General features: G+C 35.7%; 1 protein-coding gene across 1 annotated transcript; it reads right to left on the bottom strand.

Moving 5' to 3' along the window:
- Window positions 1-12,955: 12,955 nt before the first annotated feature.
- LOC120081582 (1-aminocyclopropane-1-carboxylate oxidase homolog 3-like) lies at window positions 12,956-17,406 on the bottom strand. The gene is made up of 2 exons (XM_039036602.2): window positions 16,258-17,406; window positions 12,956-13,420 (listed from the first exon to the last, which is right to left on the bottom strand). Exons 1-2 carry the CDS (start codon window positions 17,254-17,256, stop codon window positions 13,172-13,174), a joined length of 1,248 nt encoding a protein of 415 aa, XP_038892530.2. The 5' UTR covers window positions 17,257-17,406; the 3' UTR covers window positions 12,956-13,171.
- Window positions 17,407-17,679: the final 273 nt, after the last annotated feature.

The following is a 17,679-nucleotide window of genomic DNA, read 5'->3' as shown; positions in this document are numbered from 1 at the left end:
GTGAGTTGGGAACTCCTGCCATTAAGGGCGGTCCTTTGATTTGTATGGGTGTGAGTGGCTAGTTCGCCGATTCAAACCTACCATTTTAAAGATTCGTCTGATTTGGGAGCTGGGAACTCAGCTACACAAGATGGAATTCACTCCTTCCCTAAGGTAAGGGTAAGTAGATAGATAGCTCCCTTAAGGGCTGATTCCGGGGTTGAACGATGTGGTGCCACATACCTTCTCGTGGCCCGAGAGGTGTTCACACATAGTTGGACTATGTTGTATTGTTCATTAGAGGAATTAGTGGTACTTAAGAAGTGAGATGTAACTACAGGGGCAAAACGGTAATTTGGCCCAGTTGTACTTACGAGCATCTGTGAATGGTCATCGTATTCATGATTGGTTATATCCGATGGACACAGAAATATATATGTGGTAAAAAGAGTTCAGCTGTTGGTCTTTAGTGGAATGCCTGATAGTTAATGGATAATGCATCTTGTGGCTAAAGAGTTTAGTCAACTATTCACGAATTGTTGGAGCTTCGAGCCACGGGTCCATTAGGTCCCCTAGGTAGCTTGGATAAAGTCGAGAACCAGTATTTGGGTTAATTTGAAATGTTCAAATTGACAAGAGGAAGTTCAATTATATATGATATAATTGGGCTGGTTTATTATATATGATATAATTGGCTAAATGTATGAGATACATTATTTTGGAGGAAATTAGATATAAATATGATTTATATCATGAAGAGGAGAAAATACTATAGTAGATATGTGATATCAAACTATAGGATATAAATATAATATGATTATATTTATTTATTTATTAATTGGTTAAGTATAAGATAATTATGCCAAATTTCACGTTTGGACGTGGGTTAGTGGGGAACGCCAGTTATTGTAACCGATGAGTTAAAATAAAAAAAAGTTTTCATTTTGAAACCCAGTCATTCAATCGCTCGAAGAGAAAAGTAAGAGCGCCCTGGAAAATCGAGAAACTACACGATAGCTCTTCTCCACCTAAACGATCGTCCACCTCACGCTAAACGATTGCACACTCTCGCCTAAACGATCAAATAGCTTCTCTAAACGATCGTATAGTGTGCCAATTTTACTAAATGATCGTATACCTTTTCCTAAACGTTTGTTCAGTAAATCCTACACGATCGTGTAGCTTCTCCTAAACGATAAGCACTTTTTCTATGTGATAGCGTTGCTTTCCCTCCCACTTGCTTATCGCCTACACGATTCGTGTTTCCTCCTTCCTCTGCCAAATTCACCAAAGCCCACCCTTTGGATTTTCACTCCGAGAATACCTGGGGCTCTTTAGTGGTGGTGTTGTCCCCGTTGCGGTCGTGAGTTGGCGTTGTTCATGTTGCTGCAGTCGACGTTTCCACTGGGTGTTGGTAGATCTCGTTGAGGTTTTCCACTGCGTTGGAGTTCCAAAGTGTGAAGATTGTCTTCAGCTGGTATGGAATTCTGTCCCTTTGTTAATTTGTTGTTCGTAGCATGCCGATAATTAGATTTATTTGCATAACTGTATGTGTTGAATGTATATTATTGTTTTTTGGTCACTGTGAGATCGGAGATATCCGAACGCGCTCATAGAACTCTTAGATATGAGATCCTTCAATTGGTATCAAAGCCAGTTTCTGATACTCCAATTTCATCTATTGCAACGAAATGACATATACATTCATGGTGGGTGCATTTCTACACTGGTTTAATACTTAAATTTTGCTGTGGATATGCGGATTAATGGATGTTTTCAGGATGATTAGCCTTGGTTTGATTTAAATCCTTTTACATTTGCGATTGTTTGTAAAGGCCCCTGCGTTTTTTGGCATTAATAATCGAAATCAAGTCTGTATTCAAAGTTTGTTTGAAGTTTTGAGTCGTTCATCAAAGAAGCAGATCTGTGCAAGCATTGCATAAGAGTGGTACCCGATCTGGGCAAGTGTTGCGGTTCTTCGAGGAAGGAGGTGATCAAGGGTTGATCGCATCGTAAAGAAGATGTTCTACACGATCGCTATTGATCGTATCGTAAAGCTGATGGAGTACGCGATCGCTATTGAACGCATCGTTTAAACAATGGGGAATGCGATCAAGAGTTGGTCACATTGAGTTGATCGATCGCTGAGTATCGTGTTGTGTAGACGATGAGATGCTCGCGGATCGCTTAATGTGTGCGTGCGCTAGACGATCGTTTAGGTCAGTAAGCTTCATCGCTTAGTAACTGACTAAACGATTGTTTAGTAATGCAAGGTAAATCATTTACCTATCGTCGCGCTACACGATCGCATGGGCGATCAAGCTTCACAGCCTCCTCGTCGTCTACGCAATCGTTTAATTTTGTTCCTATCGTCTAGTGCACGCTGAACGATCGTCTACCTACTGGAGTTTTCTACACGATGAAGACCTCTGGCGGTTCATGACCCGGTTCGCCTATAAACCGGTTTGCTCGATGAAAAATGTAATAGATAGGATTTTTTCATTCCGATTTTTGTAAAGGCTCATCTCGGTCCATTAAACCTTTATTTATTACATGCGATGTATGTTTTTATATGCCATATGGTATGCACATATAGTAAGTCCCACCTTAGGTTATGCAATGGTCATGCATCATCTCTTTAATGTAATTGTTATAATTTAGAGAAGCATGATTTAATTGTGTAAGAGCATGCTCATGCATCATATAATATAAGAGTTATATTTATGCATGCATAAAAAGCATTGACATGCATCATCTTTATATTATAATTGTTATAGTATAAGTGTGAATGATAACATGTTTGCTTTGTTGTTACGCGTTATATAAAAGTTATATATATTAATTACCGGACATTGCATGAAGCATGACACATAGGTTAATTTTATAAATGTTATAAACGCCTCGTTGTGCACAATCGTTTTAGTTGTTTCTTTTTAAAAGTCAAAGAGAAATTAGAACTAAAAGAAATAAGCAAGACATGCATGATCACTTAGGTTTAATTCATGGTTTTAAAGTATTTAAAACTTGGAGCACATAGATCTAAGATCATGGTTCTAATACATTAGAAACCCTAAGGCTTTAATCTTTTAATCAGTTTAATAGGATTAAATTGGCTAATAAACGGTTAAAGTGTAGCAAATCTATCTATAAGGGACCTTTTGTCTAAGGCGGGTTCTGTCTAGGCTGGGGTATTTAAGTTGACGAAAACGTAACACCCCTACCTGGGAACTTACCTAGAAATGTGAATTAGATAGATTTGATGCATGCATGCAAGTTAAGGACAGTCCATTAAAGTGTTTAAATGTGACTACTTGAACTTGTTCATATTTCATAGACAAATGTTGTTTATGAGCAGAGTTTAAAAAGACAACTTAGACTAAAATCAGTAGCCGGATTATCTAGGTTAATGAATCCCTAGGTAGAACATTCAGTGGGAGGTACTTGGGGTATAAGATACTTCACTTAAACCTTTCACGTTTCTCTTAAATAATCCACATCGTGAGATATATCCTTGGCCTCGCGGCACCTTTGGCATGTCCCCCCAACAGATGGTGTTTGGGTAGGTCAATATCAAGGTGGATGGAAAGAGTGTTCATAGTAAGTGGGAGTAGGAAGTGCGACAACATATCCCTCGGTCTCCCTCGTTAGGTTGAATAACGTTACTACGCATCACCTCGAGGCACCCTGGGAGTGTCCCCCTAAAGGATGGCAGTTTTGCGCGTTTTTTTATTTGATCTCCTGTAAAAGGATAAGGTAACTTAGTCTCTTGTCTTAATCTGCTTCTTCACTACGGTGGGCTCATTAGGGCACGACTCTAGCACTGAAAGCGAGGGGTTACACTTACACGGAATAGTTAAAGATTAACAATTTTGGACCGAAAAATGGTGGTTGTTAGGTTCAGTTCCAAGAGTTGGTTCTACCTAATGGTTGAGAATGTCTCATCCCAGTGAAGAGACAACTGATCACCCCACCGGTGGTGTTTGTCCTGCCTCGCTGGGCATCATTGCAAAATAGAAGTCTATAACTTAGGATACTTGAAACTATTTTGCAAAACTGATTGGTTTAAAAGTGGTTTAGCAAAATCTAATAAAGTTTTGTTCGTATTTTCAGCAACATTTTCAAAATGGCAACAGCCACGTTGGTTTTGTTAAGCACTAAAAAACTTACTGGCTATAATTTCACAACATGGAAATATATGACATGACGATCCTGATCATCGAGAATCTTATGTTTGCTCTCACGGAGGCTTGTCCTTCTATTCCAGCTCCAAATTCCACTCAAAATATTTGGGAGGCATACGAGCGATGGACAAGGGAAAATGAAAAGGCCCGAGCCTACATCTTGGCAAGTCTTTCTGAAGTCTTGGCCAAGAAATATGAGCCTATAGTCTCAGCGCGTGAGACATTGGAGTCCCTGCGGGGGATGTTTGGACAATCGTCTGAACAGCTTATGCATGAGGCTCTTAAATACATATTCAACTCCAAAATGAAAGAAGATGCCTCTTTTCGTGAACATGTGCTTAACATGATGGTCCACTTCAATGTGGCGGAGTTGAATGGGTCTACCATTGATGAGGGCAGCCAGGTTAGCATAATCCTGCATTCTTTGCCGGAGAGCTTCCTGTACTTTGTTAGCAATGTGATTCTTAACAAAGTGAAATACAACCTTACAACTCTTCTCAACAAGTTGTAGACATACCAATCTTTACTGAAAAGTAAGGAGAGGCAAAAGGGTGAGGCAAATGTTGCTTCATCTTCTAAGACGTTCCATAGAGGTTCGACCTCAGGAACGAAGTCTGCACCTTTTGCTTCTAACTCTGCAAAGTGGAAGAAGAAGAAGAAGGATGGTAAGGGAAAAGAGAAAGCACCTGCTAACCCACCGCCTGTCACCCCAAATAGGCGTCCACAAGTTGCTAAGGGAAAGTGTTTCTACTGCAACCAAGATAGACACTAGAAGAGGATCTGTCCTCGGTATCTGAAAGAGAATAAAGCAGCCAACGCTAAGGCCAAGGCGGATAAAGGTAAATGTAATTTACTTGTGCTTGAAACTTGTTTAGTGGAGAATGATGATTCTGCCAGGATAATTGATTCAGGCGCCACTAACCATGTTTGTTCTTCTTTTTAGGGGATTAGATCTTGGTGACAACTGGAGGCTGGTGAGATGATGATGCGAGTAGGCACCGGACACGTCGTCTCAGCTGTGGTAGTGGGAGGACTTCAATTAGCTTTACATAATTGGTTTCTTGTTTTAAATGATGTATATATTGTTCCTGAACTAAAGAGGAACCTCATTTCTGTAAAGTGTTTATTGCAATGTAAATATAATATATCTTTTAATGTGAATAAAGCGTTTATTCATAAAGATGGTGTTTTTATTTAGACAACAAATCTGGAATCGAATTTATATGTGCTAAGGCCGTTAGCCATTAATTTCCTTCATAATACTGAATTGTTCAGAACTGTCGTAACTCAATCAAAACGTCGACGAATTTCTCCAAAAGAAAATGTCCAACTTTAGCATCTTTGTTTAGGGCACGCCAATCTCAATAGGATTGAGAGATTGGTGAAGAATGGACTTCTAAGTGAGTTAGAAGAAAATTCATTACCAGTGTATGACTCTTGCCTTGAAGGTAAGATGATTAAACGACTTTTTACTGGAAAAGGTTATAGAGCCAAGGAGCCTCTTGAGTTAGTACATTCTAACCTTTGTGGTCCTATGAATGTGCAAGCCCGAGGTTTTTGGATTTTATGTCCTAAAACTCATAGTTTGTAAATTAATAAACATATTCTGCTTTGTTTTTCGATAAAGTTGTTATTGAAATTGTAATCTTGAATCTAATAAACTAAGGTCCTGAGGCTATTTAATGTAGTTTGAACTTTATGTAGTGACATAAATGTGGATCAAGTTCAAATATATAGCCAAAATGGTCTATAGTATATGAATAAGGTTGGGCGCCTTATTATGGGGACACTATGGATGCGGCCCACTTTGTAGTTAGTATAAACGATGTGATCCTAAATCATTCATGGGCATCCTATGCAATGAGTTTTCATAAAACTGAACCATGAAATAGTCACTTTTTATGTTCTAAATGTCGTTTTATGTATAAAACTGACTATTTTGTTAATTGATGACCTAGGTAACTTAATCTTAATCCTGAGCTAACTATGAACTCATGTTTACTCGGAATTATCCTTAGATCTGCATAGGTGAGGGCAGCTCATCATCGCTGGCCCAATAAGCCTCCCATTTCAGGGATAAGATCAGATGAATAGCTGAGAACATAGGGTGCAGGATGGAATTCACTCCTATCTGTTATATGGATAGTAGATAGGTTGTTCCCTTTAGTACTAAATCCAGGTCTTGAACAAGGGGCCCCACCCTCTCCTTGGCCCGAGAGGGGTTCGGTTTATAGGTTGGACCTTAAACCAATTGTTCATTAAAGGATTAGTGGAACTTAAGGAACAAGATGTAGTCTTGGGGGTAAAACGGTTTTTATGACCCAGCCGAGATTACGAACAACCTGTGAAGGATAAGCTTACTAATCATAGTTATATCAAATAGACACAAATATATCTATAGTGAGGGGAGTGCAACTATGGGACTATAATGGAATGACCCATTAGTTAACGAATGTTGATTAGCTCCGTCTAAAGAGTTTAGCCAGCTAATCTCGGATCGTTGGAGCCCATGATCTATAGGTCCATTAGGTTCTCCTACTAGCTCATATGGAATAAACTTAGAGCAATATGATAGAATGATTTGAATTGTTCGAATTAGGTGAAGAGAGAGAAACCAATAAGTATATGTGATATAGTAGTCAGTTTTCAGTTTAGAGATACGGTTTTAATATTTAAATGTGATTTAAATATCAAGAATATGAATACGTTCATATTCGGAAGCTTGTAAATAATGGAAATGGTCAAAGATGTAAAAAGTCAAAGAGTTGACTTTTGACTTTGAAAAGTCAAACTTTGACCGACCTCATATTCAAATGTGATTTGAATTTCGAGAAAATGAATGCGGATTCATGCTCGGGAGGTCAAAATTAGTCAATACGGAAAAAAATCATAAAAAGTCAAAATATTGACTTTTTGGTCAAAGTTTGACTTTGACAAAATGACTATTTTGCCTTTTGACTATAGTTAGTGGGAAAATCCAAACTTTTGTTGGATAATTCCACTAACAAAATAGTGGGCTAGGTGTTGGCTTATAATGGAGACATTAAGCCCACTTAGATAGTGGATTCTAGGTGTTGGCTTATAATGGAGACATTAAGCCCACTTAGATAGTGGATTCTAGGTGTTGGATTTTTACGGATTTGTTTCATGCAATTGTTGCATGGCTTTTTTCTATAAATTGGGCTTTCAATTATGGATGAAAAATTTTTGCCCATTTTGCCAAAATTGTTTTCAAATTTGGGCTAAAAAAAACACTATTTTGAGGAAAATTCATTAACCCAAAACCCAACCCAAAGATCCATTTCTTTTTCCATCTCTTTCTCTCTCTCGGTTTCTTTATCCACCAGGTCCCAAAATCCAGTTCTGAGTCCAGAAGATAGTAGGTTAACTCTAGTGGTGGTCCGAAAGAATTCGGGTCGAATTTCAGCGAGTAAAAGCGGTTTTCGGGAGCTTCAAAGGTAATTTTCTAATTTACTGTTTTTTCCTTCAATTGCATGCTTTTTTCCTTTAAATTAAAAGCAATTAGAGTGTAATTAAATCCTTATTCTACTACATATATCTCATGTTCCATCATATGTGGCTATGAGTACTTTATTAGTTTCACTGATGATTACTCAAGGTACAGGTATGTTTATCTTATGCAACAGAAGTCTGAATCCTTTGAAAAGTTCAAAGAGTTCAAGGCTGAAGTTGAAAACGCATTAGATAGACGGATTAAAACACTTCGATTAGATCGAGGTGAAGAGTATTTGGACTCAGCATTCCAGGACTATTTTCTAGAACATGAAATCGTTTTCCAACTCTCAGCGTCGAGTACACCTCAGCAGAATGGTGTAGCGGAGAGGAGAAATAAGACCTTGTTGGACATGGTTCGCTCGATGATGAGTTACGCTTCCTTATCGAACTCGTTTTGGGGTTTTCACAATGGAGACTACGGTGTACATACTCAACTGTGTTCCTTCCAAGAGTGTTGCTAGAATACCTCTGAAGTTGTGGAATGGGCGTAAAGCTAGTTTACGTCACTTTCGCATTTGGGGTTGCCCTGCACATGTGCTTGAGGCTAATCCCAAGAAGTTGGAACCAGGTCGAGGTTATACCTCTTTGTAGGCTTCCCCAAAGGTACATAAGGGGGTTATTTTTATGGTCTGATGGAAAATAGGGTGTTTGTTTGAACAAACGCTACTTTCCTGGAGGAGGATCATATAAGGGAGCACAGTCCACGAAGCAAAGTCATGTTGCGTGAACTTTCCAATGAAACTACTGAAACGTTAACAAAAGTTGTTGAAGAGCCTGCTACATCAATAAAAATTGTTTATGGGAGTTTATCCAGTAGGTTGGTTCCACCTCAAGAGTTGAGGGAACCTCGACGTAGTGGGAGGCTTGCGAACCCACCTGTTCGCTATCTAGGTTTCACAAAAATCCTAGCTATGGTAATAGAAGGCGACGTTGAGGATCCGTTGTCTTATATGAAGGCAATGAAGGATGTTGACCAGCATGGCGACATTGATGAACCTTGTGTCTACAAGAAGATCATCAACGCTTCAGTAGTCTTCTTAGTGTTGTACGTGGACATTATTTTACTTACTGGGAATGATGTTGGTTTACTGACTACAGTTAAGAACTGGCTAGCGACCCAATTCCAAATGCAAGATTTGGGAGAGGCTCAGTTTTTTCTAGGTATACAGATCTTTCGGGATCGTAAGAACAAAGTGCTAGCACTGTCTCAGGCATCGTACATTGACAAGTTATTGCTCAAGTATCGATGCAGGACTCCAGCAAGGGCCTACTGCTGTTCAGGCATGGAGTCACTTTGTCTAAGGACCTGTGTCCTAAGACGCCTCAAAAGGTTGAGGATATGAGACGGATCAGTCTAACCCAGGCCATTTTTAATGTTGCTAACCCGTTTACGAAGGCTCTCACGGCTACAGTGTTTGAGGGTCACCTACGGAGCATGGGTCTACAGCATCGCCTGCGGCTGGACTAAGGCAAGTGGGGGATTTTATTGTACTAGGCTTTTATGCCCTAGTTTATTGTTTTGTACTAGGTTTTTTGTACACCCCACTTCGCTTTAGGATAATTGGGAGATTGTTGGGGTTGATGCTCTAAAATCTCGTGTCATGTAGTTTGTAAACAGCTTATACGAACGCTTGTGTTATTAATTTATGATATTTACTTCACATCTTGTATTTTTGCTCAGTTACTTGTTTTATTTGCTTTACCACAAACCAATAAACATAAAATCCCTGGTTATCTATATGTGACTCAATCATGTATGTGGTGACATATAAGTGGATCATGTCTTGAGTGATAACCAAAATGGTCTGTAGTATATGGATATAGGAGGGAAACCTTATCCTGGTAACACTACGGATGCGGCCCGCTTTGTAGAATGGTCACAAGTTTTGTGACTTGTCACAGATGGTCTGATCCTAATCATTCGTGTTGGGGATATGCGAGCAGAGGCGTCCTATACAAAGAGTTTGTATAAGACCTGACCACGAAGTGTTAACGTCTCGTTATATCACACCGTTCATGACAGAGACTTCACTTCACTAGGATGACTATAGGTAACATGACCTCAATCCTGAGTGAGTTGGGAACTCCTGCCATTAAGGGCGGTCCTTTGATTTGTATGGGTGCGAGTGGCCAATTCGCCGATTCAAACCTACTAAATTCGTCTGATTTGGGAGCTAGGAACTCAACTACACAAGATGGAATTCACTCCTTCCCCGAGGTAGAAGTAAGTAGATAGATAACTCCCTTAAGGGCTGATTTCGGGGCTTGAACGATGTGGTGCCACACACCTTCTCTTGGCCCAAGAGGTGTTCACACATAGTTGGACTATGTTGTATTGTTCATTAGAGAAATCAGTGGTAAGGAGTGAGATGTAACTACAGGGGAAAAACGATAATTTGGCCTAACTGTACTTATGAGCATCTGTGAATGGTCATCGTACTCGTGATTGGTTATATCCAATGGACACAAAAAAATATCTGTGGTAAGAAGAGTTCAGCCATTGGTCTTTAGTGGAATGCCTTTTAACGGATGGTGGATCTCGTGGCTAAAGAGTTTATTCAGCTATTCACAGACCGTTGGAGCTTCGAGCCACAAGTTCATTAAGTCTCCTGGGTAGCTTGGATAAAGTCGAGAACCAGTATTTAGGTTAATTTGAAATGTTCAAATTGACAAGAGGAAGTTCGATTATATATGATATAATTGGACTTGTTAATTATATATGATATAATTGGCTAAATGTGTGAAATACACTATTTTGGAGGAAATTAGATATAAATATGATTTATATCAAGAAGAGGAGAAAATACTATAATTGATATGTGATATCAAACTATAGGATATAAATATAATATGATTATATTTATTTATTTATTAATTGGTTAGTTATAAGATAATTATGCCAAATTTCACATTTGGATGTGGGTTAGTGGAGAACGTCGGTTATTGTAACCGATGAGTTAAAAAAAATTTTAAAAAAAAGTTTTCATTTTGAAACCCAGTCGTTCAATCGCCCGAAGAGAAAAGTGAGAGCGCGCTGGTATTGATCAGAACGATCGCTTAAGAAAATCAAGAGACTATACAATAGCTCTTCTCCGCTTAAACGATCGTCTACCTTATTGCAAACGATCGTATAGTGTGTCGATTTGACTAAACGATCGTATACCTTTTCCTAAACGATCATTCAGTAAATCTTACACGATCGTGTAGCTCCTCCTAAACGATAAGTACTTCTACTATGCGATACCGTTGCTTTTCCTCCCACTTGCTTATCGCCTACACGATTCGTGTTTCCTCCTTCCTCTACCAAATTCACCAAAGCCCACCCTTTGGATTTTCACTCCGAGAATACCCGGGACTCTTTAGTGGTGGTGTCGTCCCCGTTGTGCTCGTGAGTTCGCGTTATTCGTGTTGCTGCAGTCGACGTTTCCGTTGGGCATTGGTAGATCTCGTGGAGGTTTTTCGCTGCGTTGGAGTTCCGAAGTGTGAAGATTGTCTTCAACTGGTATGGAACTATTTCCCTTTGTTAATTTGTTGTTCGTAGCATGCCGATAATTAGATTTGTTTGCATAACTGTATGTGTTGAATGTATATTATTGTTTTTCGATCACTGTGAGATCGGAGTGATCCGAGCACGCTCATGGAACTCTTAGATATGAGATCCTCCAATAAGCTACTGGCCTAATGCGTACAAATGACTTTGAGTGCAAAATAGCATGTTCCCATACAGATGTAGGAAGCTTAGCTTTCACAACCAATGGTTTAGCAATAAACTTCAGACGTTTTATGAATGATTTTGCTAAACCATTTTTCGTATGAACATGAGCTAAACATGTTAAATGCTTATCCCAATTGACATATAATAATTGTCAAAAGTTTGGGATGTAAATTCACCAGCATTATCAAGATAAATGGTCTTAATTGTATAATCAGGAAATTGTGCTCTTAACTTAATTATTTGAGCAAATAATCTTGCAAATGCAAGATTTCTACTTGATAATAAGTACATGTGTGACCATCTATTGGTTACGTCTATTAATACCATAAAATATCTAAATGGTCCACGTGGTGGGTTAATAGGTCCATATATATCACCATGAATTCGTTCTAAAAATGCAGGTGATTCAATCCCCACTTTAGCTTGTGATGGTTTAATTACCAATTTTCCTTGAGAGCAAACATCACATGATAATTCATTAAATTAAAGAATAATGTGGCTCTTAAATTGATGTCCATTTAAATTCTCAATAATTCTTCTCATCATTATAGACCTTGAATTACCCAATCTATCATGCCAAATAGCAAATATATATGGCTTCATGAACTTTAGGTTCATTGTTGCTTATGTTTCAATTACTCGTATATGAGTATAATATAATCCAGAAGATAAAACATGCAACTCTTCTGATATACATTTTTCCAGTAGATATGATATATAGATATTCCACATTATTCTTACTATCAATCTCAATATGATAACCATTGCAACGTATATCTTTAAAACTTAGTAGATTTATCTTTGATTGACTAGAGAATAATGCATTATCAATTGTAAATTTTGTTCCTCTAGGCAAAATATTTGCTTTTTTAAAATCCTTCAATTAGGTTTGCATAACCTGATATTGTATTGACTTTTGCTTCCAGCATTGTCAGTTTGAAAAAATATTTTCTACTTGTAAATATTATGTGCATAGTTGTACTGTCTGTCAAACATATATCTTCTTTGCTCATTTTTTAATCATCCACATATGAAAATGATCCATGTTTCTTCATCAAAAGAAAATAACTACAATAAAAAAAACAATACTTGGAATATACAAAAGTTAACATTTAAAAAAGAAAATATGATGATAGATAAAAGAAAATAGCAACATTAAGTCCAAATATTCTCAAAATTAAAAGAAAATATTGTATTTATATTAAAAATTTAATAAATATTAAATATACAAAATAATATTAAATTTATTAATTATAATAAAGAGAAAAAAAAAACTTTGACCTACCTTCAATAGGAAAAACGACAGGAGCTCGTACTGATAATGTATTGTGAACTTGAGAACACTACGGTGCACAACAAAAACATGGATGTGGAGAAAATATAATATGATAATAATATATAATAAAATAAATAAAACATAATATATAAATAAATAAAATAAAATAAATAAAACATAATATATATATATAAATAATATATGAAATAAGAAATTTCTCTACTTTCTCCAACTTTTTTTAAATTCTCACCAATGTGTGTATCTTACAAGCTCCACCAAATGCCTATATTTATAAGCAACATGACAAGTAGGAGATGGTTTATTCGCACATTAAGAATGAGTATTAACAATACATATGACAACACACATGAGGTATAGATGGAGTGACATTTGACTTGACACTAAAAATGGGTATCTATTTTACACATAATCTGTAATATTTATAATAGTTTTGAAGTTTGAAAATTTAAAAAAAACAAACAAACAAACAGACAAACATGAAGTTCAAATTTTATAATGGTTGGGCAATGATTTTCCATCTAACTCCTTGTTGAAGAATCTTGTTATGTAATCCGTGTATGTGAATTGTTGATAAGCCGCAGGTGTGTCTTGTGAGATTAGTTCAGGGAATGGCCCATATAAATTATCTCTAATTCTAGGGTTGTAGAAAACTGCAACCGAAACACGCGCTTCTGACTTTCCATTTGCTAATACTCTATGTTCCACGCTCTTGTACACATTATTTGACGCAATCTATAAACAAAATTAAAGGGAAAATTACATTTTTAACATAAAATTAAAAATATAAGAATATGATATTCTTCATATCTCATCATAAAATTAAAAATATAAGAATATGATATTCTTCATATCTCATCACTTACATCAACATCATATAAAAATAAGGTTATCTTATAGATTAAAATTTGTTTTTGGTCTGTAGACATTCATGGAAGTACTAATTTAGTCACAAAATTTTAGTTTGTCTCGATCTATCCTTATACTTCCAAATTTCAAACTTGTTTATAAATTATAAAGATCAAATCAATATACAATCAAAATTAGTAATTAAGTTTGATAAGTCTTTTCAATATAGAGAATAAATGATTAAAAATTAGAGAATAAATTATTAAAAATTAGAGAATAAATTATTAAAAAATTTAAAAATATATAGACTAAGTTGTTATACACTTAAGTTAAAAAGGATTAAATTAAATTCAGAAATATTCAGACTAATCATTACACATTAAAGTTACTTGTGTAAAAATCTAAGGACCCAAAATGTTTTTTTAACTTAAATTATAATTTTTTGTGTAGGTTACTAAACAGAATTAAGTAAAATAATATTTTAGAACTTAGATGCTGCATGTGTTAAGGTTTATTTGAAAACTGCTGTCAAGTCAGTCTGATTATTTAAACAAAAAGTCAATGTTTTTTCTACATTTTTCTTTTTTAATATTTGACTTGTTTACACATCATCCAAGAGATTTGTAAGGATTTAAAAAATAATCTATGGGTGAATATTTAATAACTTCAAAATTAAAATAATAATTACTCAATGGAATTTTCCTTGTTTAAATATCTATCTTTTTCCATGTGTGTAATATGTGACTATATATAATGAACCAAAATAATTTCATTCTAAGAATTGATGAGCAAGTGGGAAGATGAATGATATGTGATTGGAATAAATTTTAAATGAGATTTTTATGAACTTAGAAATTTAATCTTATTTTTGTCAATACGTACTTAGTTTAACTAACATAAACTTGTATTATTGATCTTGAATTTTGAGACTCGATCTCCTTATCTCATATATTGTCAAACAAAATCAAATTATAATTTTATTAATGTGATAGATGAACATTACTTTGAATCAAATTTGTATTACTGTCTATTAAAATATAGATTAGTTGATTGTATAGTCTTGCAAATTCTAAAAGAGGGAAAAAAAAACTTAATGTCAAAATTTTCTCCCTCCTTGTAATTCAGTGTTGCCCAAAAGAAGAAGAAAGAAAGGGAGAAAAAAATAAATAAATAAAGGGTATTCATGGAAAATTACGGTCACTTTTCTTCTCCCAACTACCATGCATAATAATTCAAGAGAAAAGTCATCAAATATGCTTTATTTTCTTTGGTAATTAATTATTCTTGCTTTTATATAGACTACTGGGAACTACATATATTTCATAAAATTTAAAAAATAAAATGTATAAGTTGATATAAGAGTCTAATCAATTTTTTCTTTTTTTATTTTAAGAAAATGATTAAAAAAATCCCTTTTACTTAAAGTGAATTAGATATTAGATGATAAATTTTTTTTTAAAAAAAATAGTATCATTTAACGTGTGAATGTTAAAATATAGGGAAACTCTTTTTTTTTCTAAATTTAATGTGTGTGTGTGGAAAAAAGTAGCGAACATTTTTATATAATAATTTAAATATTAAATTACTTAAGATGTCCCTACATTCATAACTAAACGGGGCAAGAGAGGAAATTAAAACTATCATAAGAGTTAATCAACTCTTGTTACGGTAAATGCTATTTTCAAAACCCCATTTGCTACCATATTTACAATTTACTGTTTATTCATTTTTTCTCAAATTAAAATAGTTTACCCCTCAAATCCATACTATTATAATCCAAATTAAAATAATCTACACTCAAACATAAAAAACCTAATTATAATAACCAACTTCTTATCCCAAACATCTTTTAATAATTTTTTTTAACGTGAATTAGATATTAGAAGATAAAATATATTTTTTTAAATCCAGTATGATTTAACCTTTAAAGGTCAAAAAATAGGGAAACTCTTTTTTTTTTTTTTTAATTTAACGTGAGTGTAGAAAGTAGCTAAAATACATGTTTAATAATAAAATGTAAAATACATCATATAATCCTATAACCATCCACTAAAATGGCAAAGAGGAGAAATCAAGATTTCTCCTCTTTTAAATAGTATAAATATATATAACAATCTAAACCACTATTTTCTTAGTCAAAATTTGAAATATTTACCAATTTAGAAGTTCATTTTTTTAATTGACTGATGTTTTCTAATCATGTATCATGTATTTTTTATACTCTAGTTTTTGTACTTCCAACTTTCATTTTATTTTAGTTCATAAAATTAGTTTGGAAACTATTTTATATTTTTTCAAAGAAGTTATAAATTTAGTCCTAAATTTAAAAGAAATTTAATAAGGAATGTTTTTAAATATAAAAAATATTTATCCTTTATAGCCAAAAAATTCCAAAAGCATGAGTATTTTTAGAAATTTTTACTATAAAATCTAAATATTTTTTAGATTTTTCTATTTATAAGAATTTCCCCATAATCTTTAATAAATTCTTCTATTTTCAATTTTATGTTTTAATAATCTTTACTTTACGAAACTTCAACAAAGTTTTGGGGCACTATCTATTGTGTTGTACCAATTAAAAATTTGGGGCTTTTAAAAAATAGTATGTTGCCTGTGTTTTTATGCTTCAATAATTGAGTGGGATGCATGGAGTTTTTTTCTTTTTTCTTTTTTAATTATTTTTTTGGAGGCCGTGGCCAAAAATATCCCTCGCTTAAGGTTACCTGAAGCAAGTCGCCGATATTGATAACAAGAGCACAGGCGACGGGCTCAACATCCACCCAACCACCGCCGTGCCGGATCTGCAAACCGCCGATATGGTCCTGCAGCAGCACAGTCAAAACTCCAGGATCCGTGTGCGATTTAATCCCCACCGTCAGATCCGGCTGTGGGCAATACGGATAGTAATGCCCAACCATCATCCGCCCTTCTCCGTACGTCGCCTCCTTAAGCCGCTCCGGTCTCAGCCCTAATCCCTCACACAACACCTCCTCTAATAAATACCCTAACTTCTCCGTTTCCTTCGCCCACTCCCCCACCGCAGCCCTGCAAATCTCCGGAATATTCTCCGCCGCCGCCGCCACCGGCCCTAATCCTACCTGAAGCGTGTCTCTCCAACTCGCCGCTTTCGCTTTGAACAGATCGATGTTCGACAAGTACGACACTCCGGTCCCGACGTCCCTCCGGTAGTACGGCGATTTCGCCTCCGATGGCAGTTCGTGAAAAGCCCTAATCGAATCGAGGATATCGTCGAGCACTTTCTGCGGAACTCCATGGTTGATGATTTGGAAGAATCCGAAGGTCGACGCGGCGTTTCGGACCTGATCGACGATGGAAGGGCGGAGGTCAGGGGAGTCGAGGCCGGCGAGATCGATTGTTGGAATGACGACGGCGGCGGAGGATGAGGATGGGGATTTAGAGCTTGGTTTGAGGTCGGAGAGAGTTTCAGGCGGGTGAATGAAAATGTGAGGGATTTGATTGATGCCGGCGTCGAGAAGGCCTTTGACGCCGGCTTTGGTTTCGTCGAATTGCTTCAATTCTGTGGCTCGATCGAAATCGGCGGCCATTTTTACGATGTGGAATTTGTTCTTTGGAGTTCGATTAGGGTTTTTGGAAGGGAAAGTTGTTTGAAGGAGAGAGAGAGAATTTGAGTTGCAGAGGCTGAGCATTGCAAGAGAAGGAAGAAGCTTAGAATAAAAGTATTTTAAAAATATATTACACATATATATAGAATTGAAAAAGATGAAAAAAAATTGTGATTTTTGTTATGAAATCGAAAAACATCATGGATATGGAAAATATAATATAATAATGACTAAAATTATAGAATAATTAAAATTATGAAAATTTAGTGGACAATAATTTAGTGGACAATGTGTGTAATTTTAAGATTGATCAATGTCACTATTAAGAAGAGTGGCAAGTAGAAAGTGGTCTTACCTGAATACCAGCACATGGACAACATGAAGATTGACATATGGGTTTTAGGACGATAAGCAATGGTCATTTATTTATTTATATAATATGTATGATACTCCCCTTAGATGCCTATATATATATATATATATATATATATAAAGAATACAATATATTTACACTCGTCATGAAAACATAACTTAAGATCTCTGAGTCACTGCATTCTAATG

This window comes from Benincasa hispida, chromosome 7, assembly GCF_027475165.1.
Source record: "Benincasa hispida cultivar pf3 chromosome 7, pf3_genome.v1.1, whole genome shotgun sequence".
NCBI classification, from domain to species: domain Eukaryota; kingdom Viridiplantae; phylum Streptophyta; class Magnoliopsida; order Cucurbitales; family Cucurbitaceae; genus Benincasa; species Benincasa hispida.
Note: the sequence above shows the minus strand (reverse complement) of the source record. Positions and strands in the feature narration are given on the sequence as shown.

Coding starts and splice junctions, on each gene's coding strand:
- LOC120081582 (XM_039036602.2), bottom strand. CDS start 17,256: ATGTGTAATATATTTTTAAAATACTTTTATTCTAAGCTTCTTCCTTCT. Junction 13,421..16,257: donor ATATCGGCGACTTGCTTCAG/GTAACCTTAAGC, acceptor TTTTGTTTATAG/ATTGCGTCAAATAATGTGTA.